Here is a 20,598-nt window from a genome sequence, read left to right as displayed (position 1 = left end):
CCACAATTATTACCAGGTGAAAATAATGTATGAGACTTTCCCTCTCTACCTTTACTAATGCCATCAAAGAGAACAAGCATTCCAGATTAAGCTTCTATAATTAGAATTAACGATGTCTCATTAATTACATTTCTTTTTTATAATTAAGGTTTTGTAAAGCTTTAAATTTCTTTTTTAAAAAGTGTTAACTCTAGGTTTCAGGTATTGACAATTATAACGTTCGTTTTCTTTTCAGGATTCAAGTCCTCAACTAAACGAAGTTTCTTCATCTCGTATTGGAACTGATTCCCAAACCTTTGCACCACTTAGCAAGCCATCATCTGCCTACCCCTCCACGACGATTGTCAACCCTACTATTGTGCTCTTGCAGCATAATCGAGGTAAAGGAGCTTGGCAGCGCGCCCCTCCCTCAGCTCACGAGTCAGCCTAGCTATTCTATGACATCTGGGACAAGAATTCTGCCTTTCCACAGAAATTTTCACAAAGCCCATTTTCCCCCAAGGCCACCTGCCCCAGTTTACTTCCATGACTCACAAAGTAGACCACAGCAGGCAGACAGGCCCTTGATCTGGGATAAGTAAGCTAGCGTCATGCGTGTTCCACACTTTGGGTGTGTTCACAGTGTCTTCAGATGGCAGCACCAAAAAGAAAGAAAAGACAGAAAAGAAAAAGTCTGTGCCATGCCCCTAATTCCTCCTCATGAGAATTCCAGTCAGAGCTTTGCTGGGAAAATCTAGGTACACTAATGCCTCTTTTAAGTAGAGTCCTAAATCATTTCATTCTTTGACATCATGAATTTTCTAGAAAGCAAAATTTCGAGCACCAAAATTTAAAAAAAGGAAACAAAGCAGATGAAAAATGTTCTAAAATATAAAACATGTTTTTGTACCTCTAAAACAGAGGCTACGGAACTTTTTCTTCGTGACTCACCAGCCTTCATTCTCACCAGCAGTTCCTGCCTTCAGCGACCATTCACTGCGTCTCTGGGGACATGAGTGGCTGTTTGCCCCTTTCACTACATGTCCCCAGACAGCTCTGCTGAGGGTTTTTCATGTTTCTTTTCTACAGTTTCTCTCACTGCTTCTGGCTGGTTCTTCTCTTCTCTGCAGGGGCATCTTAGGTGAAGCAGAAGTGCTGTGAGGTAATAATGGTATATGTTGATTCTTCTGCTTGAAAATTCCAGAAGATGATTCTAAATTCCAAGTTTTTCTTTTCGGAATTAAATAGAAGAAAGAACTTTCCCTTCGCAAAAGTCTTGGCAGTATGAAATGTAAAGTTTTCAAGCTGTTTCTGAGTGGAGAAAGGACTTCTTCCTCTGAATTTCAGAGAACAGTGGAGGTTTAATTATTTTGCTCAGAGCTCGAAACTCTGTACCAAATTTTCCTTTTCTTGACTCCTTGCTTGCCTACTTCATAGTTTCTCGTCCCTCCCCACCCCCTTTGCATTAGCTTGGATGAGACTGGGGCTGGAGTCTATTTTTAATTGTTCTCCATATTAAATGGAGTTTTCTGTTTCCTGCTTCTAACTTGACAAGCAGATGAATGAAACTTTCTCTCTCACTTAAAATCTTCCCACTCAAATCTTAGTTATTTTAGTAATTTTTTTTTCCACCATGTGCAACTTCCATATTCATTTTCACCCGCGAATCTGTGTTCTTCTAAAAGTCGAAATGGGTCCCAGCCCCCACGCTAAATTATGTAAGAGCCCATTCTCCTTTCGGCAGTGCCTTACCCCTTACTGGCAATAGCTTTCTCTGCCCAGAAAGTATTCGTAATGCAGGACAAAGTGAAATTTTGGTTCTCTATGAACTTCTTTATGACTCATCTTTAAAAAAAAAAAAAAAATCCAATCAAACCAAAGCAAGTTAGTTCCCAGAAGGAAAGGCAGTTTCTCTAAAAATGGGATTTATTCCCAAGGCAACTTGGTTTTTGGGAAATGCCAAGTGTAATGGCAGCTGCTTCTGCCAAGTCCCTCTGATGACACCTAGCGAGACATCTTTGGGCACAGAAATGCCTGTAGTTCCTTTCTGGTTCTTCCCTGAACAAGTGAGTTCTTCTTATTTGCCTAAATGCCTTTGGTTCTTACCTTTCTCTTTTGTCCAGGTCCTGCCCTTTGGTTTAAAAATCAGAATTATGCAGCCTTAATCACACATCCTTCAGAAAAGGATACAAATATATTCATTTTTTGGAATTAAAAATAGTTTCCCATAAAGAGCAAACCATATGTTCCCCAAGGAGGTGGGGCAGGAAGAATCTAGGGGAATGAAAGCGCCTTGCCGGCCCAGTCTCAGATTACTGATTATCAGTGGGGTTTAGGTCAAGCGTTTCAGCTTTGCTTTGGAATTTGCCCAGCCTGGCAGATCTGCTTTGCATCCTGGACAGTACCCATGAAAACGATTTCTTACCTATAATAAAGATTCCTGAGTGAATGATAACTTTACTTCTGGGACTCTAGTCATCCTAAAAAAGGTTTCCCTTCTTTTCCTGCCTAGACTGGCCCAGGGCACAGTGCGACAGTAATCCATGTCTCCAAGCCACCTCCCCTAATTGCGAACAAATGGAGGGCCACCACGCATCTGGCCTGGCTCTGAAGGTTGTGTACAACACAGCCCTGGCTCCTTGTGAGCTTTTATGCCACGTGTGTCTGGGGCCGATGGTTCACGATCAGTCAAGAAGGAGGATTTGAATCAGGGAGCTAAGGGCTGAAGGAGGCGCATGGGTCCTCTAGCTCAAAGCTTCTCCATCTTTAATGTGCTTAGAGTCTTGGGCGTCTTAACTTTCAGGAGGTCTGGGGCAGGGCTAAGATCCTGCATTTTTCAGCAATTCACGGGGCTTGTCTGTGCTGCTGGTCCGTGGACCACACTGGAGAGCAAGAGCTCGGTGGTTCCCAGACTCCTGGATCTCATGTCACGCGAAACAGTCTGGGGACCATCCTAGGGTTTTTAACTTCTAACTTTTCTAAATAACACCCTTGAAAAGCAATTGCTATTATCGACATCACCTGTCCCTCCAAGAAAGAAAGTAGTCTTTTGACTTGAAAAATTTGCTTTTACCTGCTGGGGAAGGTCTGGCCTCTGACTTAGAGTCCAGAGTTTGGGAACCATGGATCCAGTGAGCACTTCGATTTAATAGACAAGGGAGAAACTGAGGCGGAAACTGAGGAAAATGAGGTTACATGATTGGTCAATGTCACCTGGAAGTTGCTGGCAAAGCTGAGCCTAGGGCTCTGCTGGGCTTCTATTGTCCGGCCAGTGTGAGCCTCATCCACGTGCAGAGGTGGACAGGGCTGCATCCGCCGGCCGTGAGCTTCCCTGCCGCTCTATTTACTTCTTGGCCACACTGACTCTGGAAGGAGGGTGGGGACGTGGCCAAGGGGGATGATGATAGCACCCATGTTCTGGCAAGCCTTCTATTTTTATCTGTGTGGCTACTTTATATTTAGCAGCTATGGAAGGTGAAGGTCATTTTTGTGCTTATCCCATAGCACGTATGCACAGAACTCTCTAAAGGAGAGGTTGGCCTCCCTTCCTCGTGAGTGCCCAGTTAAGGAATGACATGTTAAGGAATGTCATTCCATGTTAAGGAATGACAGGGGCCTGGTGATTAGAGTTGGAAAGAACCTGGACTAGGAGATAAGGGGATCCAGGTTCTAGACCCAGCTCTGGTTTTCAGTGTCATCTCGGTTACTTTGTGCCCCTTTATTCTGAAGTGTCTCAGCCAACCTGACCTACCCACTAGGGTTGCAGCGAAAATTAAAAGTGTTAACCTTTGCAAAAGCTCTTAAAACAATGTGTGGCACTTAGCAAGCTCTCAGGAGATGGCAGCTGCATTGTTATGATTGCAATTACTTTCTCTCGCAAGGTACCAAGACTGGGGTTGTATAGGGTCCTGCTCCCTTGAGCTGGGAGTTGAGATGGGCTCCTTCAGTGACCAAATTATCTTGAGACAAGATGTAAACAACCAGAAAACGGTGACAATTCCCTGAATCCTGGTATGACTCTAGGGGGAGGGGAATCGGCAACACCACACTCAGATAACGGAGCCATTTTAATCCCCTGTATTTAGCTGGACTGCACAGTATATTAGCATCTGAGCCCAGAGGATAGTGAGGATACAGATTTTGGGATCCTAACGAGTTGTACCAGTCTTACCATGTCTTTGTGAATCTCACTTACACTGTGTATTTTTTCTTTTACCACAGAACAGCAGAAGCGACTCGGTAGCCTTTCAGGTAGGTGAGAAGTATTTATTTACATGTTAACACCTGTCCTTTCAAAGCCGGCTTCTGGTCACCACCTGATGTTCAATCAGCAAAGTCTTGTGTGCCCCTCTTATGTGTTGGGGACGCTGTTCATGGCTGGACTGCAAGGGTGGTGAAAAGAGCCGTGGTTCCTGCCTCCCTGCGGCTTTCAGGCTGGTAGGGGCAGATGGGGCAAGGGACCCAAACTAGAAAACATGTTCTTTGGCACTGTGACAAGTGCCTTGATGGGTAAAAACAGGCTACCCTGACTACCCTGAATGAAAAAAACAAGGAGTTATGTTTTAGATGGAGTGCTCATGGTAGGCCTTGCTGAAGAAGTCACCTTTCTATTGCTTCTGTCTCTCTCCTAAGATGTGACAAGTTGGGGGTTGGGAAGTACAGGCAAGATCTTTCCTTTTTGGTTGGCAAGCCCTGGTATGATGGACCCAGGCGAGAGCCTCCAACCAGCAGTGCCTACAAGAGGGTGTGAGAGCACCACTCCCCGAATCTGAGCTGGTATCGGAATCTCCTTGATAGCTAGTCAGAGCTCAGGTCATACCTCCGGAGATTCGGATTTAATGAGTATAGAGAAGAATTTGCACTTCTGGTGGGGCAGGAAGAATCTAGGGGAATGAAAGCGCCTTGCCGGCCCAGTCTCAGATTACTGATTATCAGTGGGGTTCAGGTCAAGCGTTTCAGCTTTGCTTTGGAATTTGCCCAGCCTGGCAGATCTGCTTTGCATCCTGGACAGTACCCATAAAAACGATTTCTTACCTATAATAAAGATTCCTGAGTGAATGATAACTTTACTTCTGGGACTCTAGTCATCCTAAAAAAGGTTTCCCTTCTTTTCCTGCCTAGACTGGCCCAGGGCACAGTGCGACAGTAATCCATGTCTCCAAGCCACCTCCCCTAATTGCGAACAAATGGAGGGCCACCACGCATCTGGCCTGGCTCTGAAGGTTGTGTACAACACAGCCCTGGCTCCTCGTGAGCTTTTATGCCACGTGTGTCTGGGGCCGATGGTTCACGATCAGTCAAGAAGGAGGATTTGAATCAGGGAGCTAAGGGCTGAAGGAGGCACATGGGTCCTCTAGCTCAAAGCTTCTCCATCTTTAACGTGCTTAGAGTCTTGGGCGTCTTAACTTTCAGGAGGTCTGGGGCAGGGCTAAGATCCTGCATTTTTCAGCAATTCACAGGGCTTGTCTGTGCTGCTGGTCCATGGACCACACTGGAGAGCAAGAGCTCGGTGGTTCCCAGACTCCTGGATCTCATGTCACGCGAAACAGTCTGGGGACCATCCTAGGGTTTTTAACTTCTAACTTTTCTAAATAACACCCTTGAAAAGCAATTGCTATTATCGACATCACCTGTCCCTCCAAGAAAGAAAGTAGTCTTTTGACTTGAAAAATTTGCTTTTACCTGCTGGGGAAGGTCTGGCCTCTGACTTAGAGTCCAGAGTTTGGGAACCATGGATCCAGTGAGCACTTCGATTTAATAGACAAGGGAGAAACTGAGGCGGAAACTGAGGAAAATGAGGTTACATGATTGGTCAGTGTCACCTGGAAGTTGCTGGCAAAGCTGAGCCTAGAGCTCTGCTGGGCTTCTATTGTCCGGCCAGTGTGAGCCTCATCCACGTGCAGAGGTGGACAGGGCTGCATCCGCCGGCCGTGAGCTTCCCTGCCGCTCTATTTACTTCTTGGCCACACTGACTCTGGAAGGAGGGTGGGGACGTGGCCAAGGGGGATGATGATAGCACCCATGTTCTGGCAAGCCTTCTATTTTTATCTGTGTGGCTACTTTATATTTAGCAGCTATGGAAGGTGAAGGTCATTTTTGTGCTTATCCCATAGCACGTATGCACAGAACTCTCTAAAGGAGAGGTTGGCCTCCCTTCCTCGTGAGTGCCCAGTTAAGGAATGACATGTTAAGGAATGTCATTCCATGTTAAGGAATGACAGGGGCCTGGTGATTAGAGTTGGAAAGAACCTGGACTAGGAGATAAGGGGATCCAGGTTCTAGACCCAGCTCTGGTTTTCAGTGTCATCTCGGTTACTTTGTGCCCCTTTATTCTGAAGTGTCTCAGCCAACCTGACCTACCCACTAGGGTTGCAGCGAAAATTAAAAGTGTTAACCTTTGCAAAAGCTCTTAAAACAATGTGTGGCACTTAGCAAGCTCTCAGGAGATGGCAGCTGCATTGTTATGATTGCAATTACTTTCTCTCGCAAGGTACCAAGACTGGGGTTGTATAGGGTCCTGCTCCCTTGAGCTGGGAGTTGAGATGGGCTCCTTCAGTGACCAAATTATCTTGAGACAAGATGTAAACAACCAGAAAACGGTGACAATTCCCTGAATCCTGGTATGACTCTAGGGGGAGGGGAATCGGCAACACCACACTCAGATAACGGAGCCATTTTAATCCCCTGTATTTAGCTGGACTGCACAGTATATTAGCATCTGAGCCCAGAGGATAGTGAGGATACAGATTTTGGGATCCTAACGAGTTGTACCAGTCTTACCATGTCTTTGTGAATCTCACTTACACTGTGTATTTTTTCTTTTACCACAGAACAGCAGAAGCGACTCGGTAGCCTTTCAGGTAGGTGAGAAGTATTTATTTACATGTTAACACCTGTCCTTTCAAAGCCGGCTTCTGGTCACCACCTGATGTTCAATCAGCAAAGTCTTGTGTGCCCCTCTTATGTGTTGGGGACGCTGTTCATGGCTGGACTGCAAGGGTGGTGAAAAGAGCCGTGGTTCCTGCCTCCCTGCGGCTTTCAGGCTGGTAGGGGCAGATGGGGCAAGGGACCCAAACTAGAAAACATGTTCTTTGGCACTGTGACAAGTGCCTTGATGGGTAAAAACAGGCTACCCTGACTACCCTGAATGAAAAAAACAAGGAGTTATGTTTTAGATGGAGTGCTCATGGTAGGCCTTGCTGAAGAAGTCACCTTTCTATTGCTTCTGTCTCTCTCCTAAGATGTGACAAGTTGGGGGTTGGGAAGTACAGGCAAGATCTTTCCTTTTTGGTTGGCAAGCCCTGGTATGATGGACCCAGGCGAGAGCCTCCAACCAGCAGTGCCTACAAGAGGGTGTGAGAGCACCACTCCCCGAATCTGAGCTGGTATCGGAATCTCCTTGATAGCTAGTCAGAGCTCAGGTCATACCTCCGGAGATTCGGATTTAATGAGTATAGAGAAGAATTTGCACTTCTAACCAGCTGCCAGGTGACGCTCAGGCTGCCCTCTGTACTAACCACTCTTGAGTAACAAGTTTCATCAAGAGCCAACAAAGGTGGGGAGTGACTACAAATAAATCAGATACTCAGGCTAACTCCTGATAAAGTGTGCAGGGTTGGGATGAGTTGGGTGGGGAGGGAACAAACATGTAGGCGAAAATTGTGAAGAAACCCAGGAATGTTCAGCCTTTTCCTTACTGCTTGCTGTAGCCATTCTGCTCTGAATCTTGGTTCTACCACCTACTGATGATGTAACCGTAGGCAGGTTACTAATGAGCTAAACTACAGATCGGTGTCTTCCGTCAGATGGCCTCATAGGTTCTGCTTGTAAACAGCTGAGTGCTGAGCACGGGCCTTCACTAAGTGCTTGATGGATGCGAGTTACTGTTTTCAGTAGGTGCCCCCATTGATTCGCTCATCATTTTGAGCGCCTACTGCATGTCAGGCGCTGAGCCAGACTCGGGGCCATATCAGGGAACGGCGCTGCCCTTGCACAGCTGTGGTGTGGTGAGATGGTTTGTAACCTTGGGTCAGTCACGGACCCATTTGGGGAACCTAATGAAGGCAGTGGATTCATTCTCTAAAAAAAAAAAAAAAAAAGCCACACATGTGGAAACACACGTATGTGGTCGATTTGCAGGATTTGCAGATACTCATGAACTTGGGGCTTAAAAACTCCTGATCTGTGGCTAATAAAAGCTACCACTCTCTGAGCAGCAGCTGCTCCATGATTTCTGTGTTACTTCAACCCATTGCTGTCCTTGTGATTTGTGGAGAGCTTGGGTGGGGAGGACATAGGGTTCTCACACCCTCTCAGCTTTATCAGGACTTGGCTGTGGGACCAGGACAGGTCGTGGTAGGGTACAAGGTGCCCTTCGCTGTCCCCTCCTGGAGGTGCCACACTCCAGCCCACTTTAATCTGTGGCCCAGCCCAGGTTGCTGAGAACAGGGTGGCTCAGAGTGACTTTGCCTCTCTGAGCCAGTTTCCTCGTGTGAGAAATGGGGGTGGTAATCCTTGCCCCTGCCTGAATGAGGTGTTGTAAGGATCCTATGCAACAGAAAGGGGGGTTTCACTTTGCACACTGGAAAGTGCTATGTAAATGCCGGGGTTTCTCCACCACGCGGCCAGGCTCGGGCCTCTTCCTCATCTCTAAAAGAAACCTTGGGCTTTTGTCCTCGAGTTTTGGGACAGATTCACTTATGGTGTTTGATAGAATGAGACATAAAGTAAGTACTCCCTAAATGTTAGGTTTCTTTAAAAAGAAGCACCATTTTGTTCAGAAACTCCTGAAAGAGGGGGCTGGCTGAGCTGGTACGTGCCCCGAAGCTCCTGATTCTACCCATCTGTGGTAATGGGACTTGGAAGGGCCACCAGCCTCCCTTCTTCTAACTGGTTTTTATCGAACGGAGCTCCATAGGGCTTCATGCTCAGTGAGATTCATCTGGGAATGAGACCTGCAGGGAGTTTGGCCTCAGGAAGCTCCTGGTCCCCTATGGTGGACAGACAGGAAAACAAGATAAGGGCTAGGACAGAGGGGCTGGCATGGGACGTAGAGGTCATGCCTCCCTTCCCTGAGAGGTGTCAACACTGCTATAATCTTCAATCACAAAGCTTTGGTATGAAGAAAAGGAAAGCTTTCCAAGCTCCTAAAACACAGAGGCTCTGTCTGAGGTTGTCAGCACCATCATTTACTCAGTGGCCCTTTCCAGGACCTTCCTTTCGAGAGCACAGTATAGTATTAGAAATAAATGCTCCAGGATGTCATGTGAGGGATCAGTATTTGCCTAGTGAGAAAGAGCAGCAAGCCCTCATTTAACATGGACGTCAAAAAGGGTGGCCTTGTTACCTGTGTCGCACAATGAAATGTCACTTTGGGTGACACTGTGTAAAGAGAGATGTTTTTTCAGCGGTTGCAATTCAGCCCTCTGTATATTGAAATCCACTCAGTCATGAATCACATGATCACAAACTTATAAAGTAAAATGATTCAGGGCTAATTTTTGTAGATCAAAAGGATTCTGGCAGCTTTGGAATACATCCATGGACTGTCAGCCTGAGTTTTGCAGTTAAGTGATTATTGTCAAGGTACCTGCTGTAACAATTACAAAATTTCTCCGCATCTGAAAACCCCGATAATGGCATAGCTGTGATCTAATTCTTCTGAAGAGATGACACTAAAGAGCGAGGCATGTGCCTCCAAGCACCAAGTGAGATAGCACTTGAAATCTTGATCATACTTGGGATGGAGAGGAGAATGCTTAGCAGAGCCATACTAAAGGAAGACTCTGATAATTTGAAATACCCTTGCACTTCCCAGGCTTCCTGCCATGTTCTCGACCCCCGATGGAATTTCCTGGGAGCATTAGGACTCACACAATAAAGCCAGTCTGGTCTTAACATCATTTAAAGCGCGTGGTGATGATGCCCGAGATCAGGTTTTCTGAAGGACTCACTGAGCTCAGTCTCCCACAGAATGTTTAGAAATCGCTCTGTAGTGACAGAATGAGTGAGTGCTCATTTCAGAAGTTAGTTTGAAATCTGGGCAGAGACACTTCGTCGAGCAGACTGTGGAAGTCATAAAACCTGAGCCAGCCCATGTCACAGACACACACACATCTCTGACTGCGGCACGACTTTGCATGTGCCCTCGCGTCCCACCTTTTTACCAAAGTTTAGTCCTTCAGCCAGCACTCTGCACCTTTTCCGTTCTTGAAGATGAGGAACTCCCCCTCAATCAGTGAACAGGCGTTTATTGAGCGTTCGTCAGTTGCCAGGGGACATCTCCCTCCCCGTCGGTCTCACCTAAGGGGGTTCACTGATAGAACTTCAGACTCCTCTGGCTTAGACCTTTTTGCCCCCTCTGTTGTGACCTCCGTGGTTGCCATCTGACACACTTTCTTCCCTGCTCACCTCCCTACTTACTACCCCACTTCCGCACGTACCTTCCTCCCTTCTGCAGTCTGGCATCTGTCCCCACTGCCCTCCTGAAATTGCTGCCTCAGAGAGATCCTGTGACCCTTCTTTTGTCTAATTTAATGCCTCCTCCTCTGCTTCCATTTCTGTTTTTGGTTTTTTTTTTTCTTTTTTTTTTTTTTTTTTTGACTCAGTGAACCGCCCACTTCTTGGAATTATCTTCCCTGGTTTCAGCGACACCTCAGTGTACCTTTTTGATTCATCTCCTGTTCCTCTGATGACATTGTTTTGGGAATCCTTTTTGCTTTTCAGTCTGTGTCTGTGGCATTCCTTAGGACATGACTCCAGCCCTTGACTCTGCTCTCACTCACCTCCTCCACTGGGTTCTTCCATCACCTTGACTTCAGCCCTCATTTTTGTGTTGGTGGCTCCAAAATTGCACTGCGGCCAGGGCCTCTCACCTGGGCTCCACGCCCACCTTTCTTCTGGGGGGTCTCTAGGGCATTTCTACTTGAATGTCTCAAAGTTACTACGTCTAAATGGAAGTGACCATTTTTCCCTGCCTTCCCCAAACAGTTCCTTGTCCTATGCATGTGAATGCACAGCCCCTGGCAGGTGCTTAATAAATGCCTTTCCATAAATAAATGACATGGCTTGGAATAACAGATTAAGCTAAGTGACTTTATAATCTGTAGACCGCATATAGTATGTTATTAGCTCTCTGTAACTTCCAATCCTGAATCATTTAAAAAATTCCAGTGTGCACTTAGCAATTTGTGCTTTCTGAGCATTTTGGTATAAGCTGGCTTGTTAGGTTCTCTCACAGCATCGCTATGAGCTTGCTCGTAGAAGTATTATCCCCATTTTCGAATGAAAAAACAGAGGCACAGAAAAGTTAAGTGACTTCTCCAAGATGAAACAAGAACTTCTAAGTAATATTTGGTCACCTCTTTACGGTTTTGCCTGTTCCCTGACTTTCTAGAATAGTCAGAACCACTTGGATGTCTGGAGCACCAAGTGTATATCTCTGCAGGGCACTTACCGTGCTCTCTGCAATTTTTTTTTGAAGGGCCCAGATGGTAAATATATTAGGTTTCACAAGCCACACGGTTTCTGTCACAGCTACTCAGCTTTGCCATTGTAGCTCGAAAGCAGCCATAAATAATACGTAAATACTAGAATAGTCATGCCCATTCAAAAGTTTATTTACAAAAACAGGTGGCAGGGCCTAGTTTGCTGACCCTTGCTCTGAGTGAAACTCTTTCCAGCTGAGAATTAGCAAACACACTTTCCCCCAGACGGATTGTTTGAGAATTTTAGTTTTGCTTGGGAGCCAGCAGTAGAGCTTCAACTAATGATTGTTTTTCACTTCCAGATCCTGTCTCAGAAAGAAGAGTGGGAGAGCGGGACTTGGCACCAACCCAGGAAAAACCCACCTCTCCAGGCAGGGCTATTGAAAGAAAGGCAAAGGATGATGGCCGGAGAGTGGTTAAGAGCACTCAGGACCTGAGCGATGTTTCTGTGGATGAAGTGGGCATCCCACTCCGGGTACGAATATTGGCCAGGAAGTCCTCCTAGGCTTCCTCCTAAGCTAGCGATGGATGTACACCCCGAGAGCACGTGGACCGTGCCGTGGATTGCAAAGGCCTCATGAGGAGGGTCCTCACTACTCTCCAAGTCTGCTGCAAGCCATAGAGTCTAGAGAGCTGTGCCCCAGCCTCTCGAGCCCACCTTGGTCCTGGGCTCAGCGTGCGGCAGCTTTTCTCAAGCGTGTGTTAGGTGTTATTAAGTCTTATGAGAAAATGGATTTCACGGTTGAATGACTGGAGAAAAGCTAGATGAAAGAAAAGCAGCAAGACTTCCCTGCAACAGAACTTCTGAGAGGCTTTGTTTAAGGGGAGAACGTTATGGGCAGTATTTCCCAGTCTCCTTTATTACTTATCGTTCCATTGAGGACAGTCGGAAATTGTTAGTCCAGGGTTAGAGAACACTGGGGAGAGTACAAGGCTTAGGGTCCCTGTCTACGGGATAAGGAAAAGTTCCCCTGCATTGGGAGCTACCCCAGCATCCAGAGTGAGTAGGAAACTCTGAAGGAACCACAGAAGGGATTCAGCCACCTGAGGCCTCCGGAACAGTGGGTCTCGCTCTGGGCAACCCTGCCCAGCTCTCCCCGACTGCATGCCAGCCTCCTACAGGCCCTGAGGGATTCCAGGGAAGCCCAGCTTTTGAAGCTGGATTGGAGTGAATTCCATGCCTCTCTGTATGCCCACCAGAACATTGGCTGCAAGATATTTCTCTGTGATTTTCGTTGAGCAAATGGACAGGTTTTTGTGTCCCTTTGGAGGGAACCGATAGAAACAGCAGTGGGCTAAGCCTCAAAAGAACTGTCGTCTGGTCCTAAGTAATAACTACTATGTAATAATAAGAAAAAGAGGAATTATTAGTAATCACAGCTACTCGCTGAGTATATTATCTCATTTAAATATCATTCACTCTATAAAGTGAATTCTAATATTCCCATTTTATGGATGAGGAAACAGGGACTCAGAGCGATTGCATTACTTACCCAGCATTACACAGCTTGTGGGTGCCAGGTCTGTCTGAGTCCCAGAACAGTACCCACAAGGAGTTAGGCAGCCCCCACTCACCTTCTCACCAGCTCTGTGACCGAGGGCAGCTTTGACTCATTTCCTCATCTGTAAAGTGGGAGTGAAAATGGCTGGTCTAAATACCTGTCTTCTTCCTTGTTTTATTTTTACCTGAAAAAAAAAAAAAAAGCCCAGCTGCGTGGTTAGGATGACAGCTCTCTGGCTTTGGCTGCTATAATGGGTTACATTTTAACGTATGCATTCTAAATCTGGCCCTATGCAAGGTGACTTACATACACTCTACAGAATAAGCTGAAATTGGCGGGGGCATGGCCCGATAAGCGAATGTTCTTTGTCTCTTATGTTTCTAGGTGGCTCTACTTCAGTTTAGTACTCTAATATGGAGAGAGATTCTCTCAAAAAATAAAATTTTAAGAAATTATATAAAAATGGACACATGCAAGTGGATCCTTGTTCACTGTTTTCAAAATCTGCAGCCTTTTGACCAAATATTACTCTGCAGATTCAGGTCTAACTCTCTTGGTTTCTCTGTTCTTTCTCAAATGTTTTGAATTTTTAAATAAGATTTAAATATAAGTCACAAAGATGTATAGAGTTATATGAATTTTGACTTGAGGGGTTGTCGCTTTCCGTTTTGATTTTGTGATCACAGAAGTTCTGAAACATACCAACATTTCCATTTCATTTTCCTCCTTGCCTCTGTTTCTTTCCAGAACACCGAGAGATCAAAAGACTGGTACAAGACCATGTTTAAGCAGATCCACAAACTGAACAGAGGTACTAGTTTTTATTCGTAGAAGCTGCACTGTGCTCCTTTGTTGACTGTTGTGATAAGGGCCTAAACTCACTTCGCTAGGATGCCGGGAGACTGGCCCCACGACTTGACCTCATTGAGCACCAGCCTGCCTGAGCCCAGCCGTACCCCTTCAGAGCAGGAGAGGGAGGGAGCACTTCTGTGCCGGCCTCACGTAGGATTTGAGGTCAGCTCGCAAGTCCTCCCTTCCAGATACCATGGGATGCAGCAGGCTGAGCCCAGCCCTCTGCCTGTACCCCAACATCCGCCTGCCTGGGATCGGAGCAGCTCCGACTCCCACCTGCTTCTGGCTTGAGGCGCACTTCCCCATGTCAGCCTATGTCTGTCTTGTAGGCAGAACGAGTTGAGAAAGCATTGAACTGGGAGTTAAAACCTATTCTCACCTGGATTCAGTCCTCCAGCATTCGTGTGATCGTGAGCCAGTCGTGTACCTCTCTGTGTTTGTCCCACTTCCCTTTCTCCAAGGGATGATGCAGAGTCCAAATGAGAGCAAAATTTGCCTTGTGAGGTAATGTGCCTGGTGCACCTGTAAGGCGGTGTTAATATGAAAGATAATCTTCTCCAGCTGGAAGCCAGCCCTTGGCAGGTATCCCTGAGAGTCAGTCAAGAGCTGACACACCAAAGCCCGCTCAAGCTGGAAGAGAAGCACTGCCAAGTCAGGGGCCCGCCAGGTGGCAGCAGATGACCCAGCATGGCTGGAGAACCTCGGGCCAGTGCTCAGGCAGGTCATGACCCCACCAGCTCCCATCGCCTGCTTCGCCAGTCAGCTGATAGGCAGAGATGCAGCTGCACCGTGGGAAGGGTACCACTCCTGTGGGCAGAGCATCCTGTCCCTCTCTATGGCCAAATCCAGTCTGGCTGCCTGGCACAGATGACACATGAAGGCAAAGAAAAAGTGTTCGGGTCAGTGTCAGCCTAAGCCACAGATAACCGATCTCTCTGATTAGCTGTGGATGCCAGCTAACGTCACTTAATTAGCTCCTGCACTGTTCAGAATGAACCTGGCTGTGCCCCTCTTTGACTGTTTCTAAATACTGAGATGCTCGTGTTTAGTGTTTCTTTAGCCAAGAGTAAGTCCACTCTAGTTGGGTGGATGAGCTCCGTCACAGTGGTGTTGCTAATCGGATAGTGTTAGTTCCACTGGTTACTTCCTAAAGCCGGTGTCCATTTCCTCCAGCAATCTGTGTCTCTCTCCTTTAGACACAGTTCTGGTAGCCCAAATACCGAGACACTGGTGCATATGTGGAAAATATGTAATTCTGCCCTCAGGCAATACTGGTCCTCTCATATGTTATAGCTATTAACTCAGCCTAAATTACAGGTCCTAAATAAAACTACCTGCTTTAATGTTAAGTGGATTCTTAATTTTTCAAATTCCTCTGTCTGTTTGCCTTAATTCTAATGTCCACAGCACAAGGTTTGATTTATTTTTTGAAAAATTTTATGAGTGTTTTCATTGCATACTATTTATTAACATACTTAATATTTTTTCCTATAAAAGCTAAAACTGGAAGCTTTGTGCTTTATGCCTCTTGCTTACAGGAGCCTATATGTATGTAATTTTATGTCCAAAAAAAGAAATGATTATTTTTCTTTTGATGTGCCTCAGTACTTCAGGCAAAAGGACTGGATTTTTAAAAGCAGTTTGAATTTCTTTCATATCGCTAGTGAAGCTTAGTATGTTCCCGAATTCAAGGAACCTAAATTGTGTGTGGATTCCTATTCGTTCATTCTCTCCATTTGTATCTTCCTCTATTCTCTCTCCCAAACCTGCTCCTCTGCCTAGACACTCCTGAAGAAAACCCTTATTTCCCTACGTACAAATTCCCTGAACTTCCTGAAATCCAGCAAAATTCTGAAGGTACCATAAACTTAGACAGCGTATCTGTTGTCCTAGTCTTTAATTAATTCTTACAGTTTGATTATAGGAATGAGACTTGGCTTTTAGATTATTTTTATAGCTGTTTTTGGTTGTTGAAAATTTCATTTCACTCATTTGCATGATGTGCTGTATTAAAATAACTAAGACTTTTCTAATCCATTAACCAATTTTCAAGCGTGATGCCAGTGTGCTTTAATAACACTAAAATAGGTAATCGATCGTTCAAAAGAGTCATTTGGGGATTTGTAAGTTCCTCCACTTCATGGTGGATAGTTTCAAAATCCACTGCTTTTCTCTGCTGCAGAGGACAATCCTTACACTCCTACCTACCAGTTTCCTGCATCTACTCCTAGTCCTAAATCTGAAGGTAATTAAGGGGAAATCATGTGCCTCTCTTTGTGCCAGTGCTGTTACTTTCTTTTTCACCTTGGGGTTTTTCCCAGTGGCCAAGGGCCATCTCCCAGTCATTTGCTCTCCTCTAACCTTGTCGTCTCGCTCCTCATTGACTGTGTAACAGAGTCTGTCCAGATGGTGTTTTTAATCCTATTCCCTTGGAATCTACATGGTTAACGGCATAGCCAGTAGAGCTTAGTTATGGTGCTTTGATCATGTGTGGCTCTGGGAAAAGCTGCCCGTACCCAACTACCCAGGGATGGTTTGTGTTTTGGGAGGTCACAAGGTGCTGGTGGCTGGGCAGTGACTCAGGGAAGGGAAGCTAAGTCATTATGTTTGGGGGGCAGGAGATAGATGTGCCAACTGTCAACAACAGAAAATTTACCCAGTTTCAGTATGTGCAATTAACTCGTCACTGGGCACCTCTTGTCATGGACCCTCAGGGTGTGTCTCCTTAATAGGGAATTCCCAAAGGTGTATCCAGCTATAAGAGTCGGTCATGGTGGGAAATGATACTTCTTGAAAATAAGGGCTTTGGCTAAAAAGTATTTCATGAAAGAGCTGGCTAGGAATTTGGACCTGCTGGGGAGGACAGCCACACTTGTGTCTGAGGTGTTCTTTTCTAGAGCAAAAAATCTAGGTGTCAAAGAAGATTCTAAAAGGCAAGTTAAAGGCAACGTCCTGAGAATCGGCCTAGTCCCAGGGATTGTCTGATCTTTGCATGAGTGACCCAGAAAGAGGAGAGTGGATGGGCTATGCAGGAGGAAATTTCATGAAATGCTCTTCTAGGATAAGCTGTTGAGTCCTCTGAACTTCATTCATTCAGGTAATATTGAGCACTTGTGTGTGCTGTACAGTGTCCTTGGAGCTGAGGCTAGTACCATGAGTAAGATATGTCCTCTATTCTCAAAAGTCCACGCCTGGCAGAGAATTAGACAAGGCCATTTCATCGTACTGTATGTGGTGGCAGTTGCAAGAGCATATGTCCAGAAGACCACAGAAAACCTTGATGGCGCACAGTAGGCCCTCCGTACACACCTAGAAAACGTTGATGGGTGCAGGTTCTGGACCATGGAATCAGAGTTTTTTTCTAAAGATGAAGTCCCATGCTGCCACCTCCTCTGTCCATCTCTGCTCTAGTTAAGTCAGCAAACCATCCCCACAGCCCTTCTCATCATTGGTAAAGTCATCCATTCAGTCATTCACCAAACTTTTATTGATCACTTAAAATATATGAGGTGACACAGTGGATGCGATAGATACAGTTGTGGTTAAAATACCATATTTCATTTTTGGTCTCCCTGTTATGTGCTAGTCTTTGGTATCCAACCATTTCATGCCCAGGATCTATTTTGAAAAAAAAAAGAAAAAGTCTACTAAACAAAAACAGACTTAAAAATTAAACGTTGATGATTTAATTTTAATCAGTGACCTCCTTGCTGCCAAAAAGAGTCTAAATATTAGGTGTGACATAATCTAACATTTTTGTCTTGGGTTGCTGATTCTAGCCAAAAGCATTTGGTAAGAAACAATGGACTGAGTTGGACAAGGGAATTTTTTCGGGGTAATTTTTACTAAACGCAGTTTTTGATTTGTGCTTTATTTGGACTTGTGAACCCAACCCACTCAATAAGATAGGGTTCTCTTCTATGGAAGATGACAAGTACACAGCATGCCTGAAGGCATATTATCCCATAAGTGTAGGCAGAGGAAGGCCACCTGGAGAAGTCCTGTGGAGAAGAACAGTGACTCCCATTGGATAGAAAGGATGCTGTAGGCCTGTCATAGGCAATGCCAGCAAATGTCACAGTCATCCTGGCTGTTGATCTGAAGACAGAGTTTCACAGCTTCACACCCAGAGCTGCCACGCAGGAGCTGCCACACCTAGCAACCCTGGCTGATGATGACGTTTGCTTTTTGGTACACGTCAAGTCAGGCACAAGAAGGAACTGGGGTCATTTTGCCTAAATGCATAAACAGTGAGGGATGACATGATAACGTTTACCTATCATTTAGGAAGCAGATCCTTACTATTTTTTATTTTCAAAGATCAAAAAGGAAGAAATAGTCTGAAAGGATAAAAAGGAAAAAATTAGACTGGACGCAAAAATTTCATAATACCCAATATAATTAAATTTTAACGCAAGTTTCTAAGAAGACTTCTTCTTTGGAGAGCTTTTAAAAATAGGGTTGATTTCATCTCTTGCCCACGCTTCTGCCTAGATGACAGATCTAGACATCGATCACAGATGTATTCAGTTAGATGAAGGCTTTTTACAAGTGAGTGAAAGGTTTGAGCTGGATCACTTTATTGTCATTTTTATTTTAAAATTTTTTTAAACTAATAAGTGATTCTCTGGCTTATGGTTTTGATGTCTGTGACCTCCAGCAGGTCCTCCTCAGCTGTGTCCTTGGTACGTCTCCAGCCCTGTGTTCCTGATAGGTGGTCCTGGACTCTGCACACCCTTTTTGACAAGGGAAAGATTTATGGCTTTCAAAGAAAGGTGTCAAGGACAAATTAGCACTTGACTGAGGTTCTACCCCTCATTTTTAATAAGCGTTAAAAAATAGACAACTTTACTGAGAAATGTGAGCTGTCTGTCCCCTGAGGAGAAGGAAACCTGTTGTTGCTGCTGGGTTGTTTTGTTTTGTTTTGTTTTGTTTTGTTTTGTTTTGTGTGAATTCAGAATTTGAAACTAAAATTACTTGCAATAAACCCATCAAAACCTAGCCTAATGGCTGCTGCCTCTGTCTAAATTCTGGTTGTGTACAGTATTAAAAAAAAAAAAAAACATTTCTAAGAGCCTCAATGCTGATTCTTCTAAACAGTAAAGGACTATGTGAAAGTCTGTTTATAGCAGCTTAGCAACCTTTTTTTTTTTAACCCCAGCTATAGTGACAAAGTAAACTTATAGCCAGACTTTCAGAAGATAAATAGAATTAACATGTCTTAATCAGTGAGGTTCAAAATGTGCTTTTAAAGAAACCCATAAATTCCAACAAGGAGGAGTCACTTCTAATCACTTTCTACTCTTTGAGATCACTCTGTGGGACAGGAGTGATGTTATGTTTAATTACTCTTTGCTTCATGAGGTAGTTGGGAGGAATTGGGGCTAGGAACTTCTGGAAGAATAGAATGAATTCAGGAGACTTATTTCTTGTAATTTTACTATATGCTCTGGTCATTAGAAAGCTTATCAAAATTAAAAATAATTTACCATAAATTCTTTAGGAATAAATTTCAAGTAAGGCTAAGCAAATGAGTTTTACTCTAAAAAAAAAAAAAGGAAGAAAAGAAAACCCACTCTGTCCTCCTCATCATTCCTTCCTCTCTGACCATAAGCTACTTGTCTGAGAATTACACTCCATTTTCTCTCCTAAAAGCAAATGTCCTTTCCTTGCATTTTGGATGTGATTGAAAACCAAAAAGATTGTGGGAGCGAGGGGCGGGAATGTGGATGGAAACCAGCACCAGCCCCACCCACCGCTGCACCCGGACCATGGAAGGGCTTCCAGGAGAGTCTTCAGATCTTCAGACATCTTGCATGGTTTCCTCCTGAAGCAGGAGCAGGATGAACAAGCTGTGGAAAAACAGCTTCAAAAACGCTCCCGCTTCCTCTTCCCTTCCTCCTCCCTTCCGTTTTAGGAAATAGCAGTGTGGTGGCCAACCCCTCAGCAGCTCACAATCATAATCCTATTAATGATAATAATAGCGTAGCCACTGCAGTGGCTGTGCCTCACCGCCCTTGATTAGGCTCTGTGTGAATGCATCACACCTGTTATGTCATTTTCATCCTCCCAGCAACCTCATGAGATAAGTCCTCATTTTTATCAATAAAGGGTGTGAGGCTCAGAAAGGTTAAACAATTTATGCAAGATCACACAGTAAGTTGCAGAGCCAGAATTCAAATCCAGGGCTCTGGCCACACCCCCCTCCCGCCCGCCCCCCCGCCCGGACTGCCCTGCAAACATGGGCTTGCACTTACTTTGTTCTATTGCTCTGCTGATTCCTGTTCCCCTCCTGCTATACTCTGTGTTCATGGTTGACCCACTGGCCAAGGGCTCTCTGATGCTTAACTCCAGGCCTGCAATTTGCCCTGCTTCTGAGTCAGCTGTGTTTCACTCAGCTGAGCTTGTGTCTCCTGGGATAGTGTCTAAAAATATGAAGTTAGGAAAGCTCCCCAAGTGATTTTGACACATGGCTGGGACTGAGAACCCCTGGAATGGAGGAAAACCACCTTTCCCACCCTCTAAAAAAAGGAGGAAGATACTTGCCAGTACAATTTTGTGGGTTTGGGTATAGAATTCATTAGAGTAGGGAAAACAAATTCAAAAATTCCTTCAAGAAAGTGGAAGACATTTTCAAATGATGCCTCCAAATCAGCAGCAAAACCAAGTATCTAGTGTGTTGCTTTGTGGTCCATGGCCTGTAAGGACCCGTTTGGCCACGTCAGGATGAAAGGCTATCACATTAGCCAGGAGCGAAGTCCCAGAGACCAGCTTTCCCC

At 45.1% G+C, this 20,598-nt stretch overlaps 1 protein-coding gene across 12 annotated transcripts in view; it reads left to right on the top strand.

Moving 5' to 3' along the window:
* Positions 1-20,598, top strand: part of SORBS1 (sorbin and SH3 domain containing 1) — a 222,361-nt gene that overhangs the window by 133,814 nt on the left and 67,949 nt on the right. For 11 of the 12 annotated variants that reach the window (XM_023519823.1, XM_023519829.1, XM_023519828.1 and 8 more), the window contains 3 exons: positions 4,201-4,230; positions 11,768-11,940; positions 13,715-13,778. In XM_023519823.1, coding sequence (XP_023375591.1) covers positions 4,201-4,230; positions 11,768-11,940; positions 13,715-13,778 — 267 coding nt within the window. Of the gene's footprint in view, positions 1-4,200; positions 4,231-11,767; positions 11,941-13,714; positions 13,779-15,601; positions 15,677-16,001; positions 16,065-20,598 lie in introns of all 12 variants that reach the window. The other variant, XM_023519819.1, reaches the window with a different exon arrangement.

This window comes from Pteropus vampyrus, unplaced genomic scaffold (assembly GCF_000151845.1).
Source record: "Pteropus vampyrus isolate Shadow unplaced genomic scaffold, Pvam_2.0 Scaffold238, whole genome shotgun sequence".
Classification (NCBI taxonomy): Eukaryota; Metazoa; Chordata; class Mammalia; order Chiroptera; family Pteropodidae; genus Pteropus; species Pteropus vampyrus.
The sequence above is the reverse complement of the archived record's forward strand: the minus strand, read 5'-3'. Positions and strand labels throughout refer to the sequence as shown.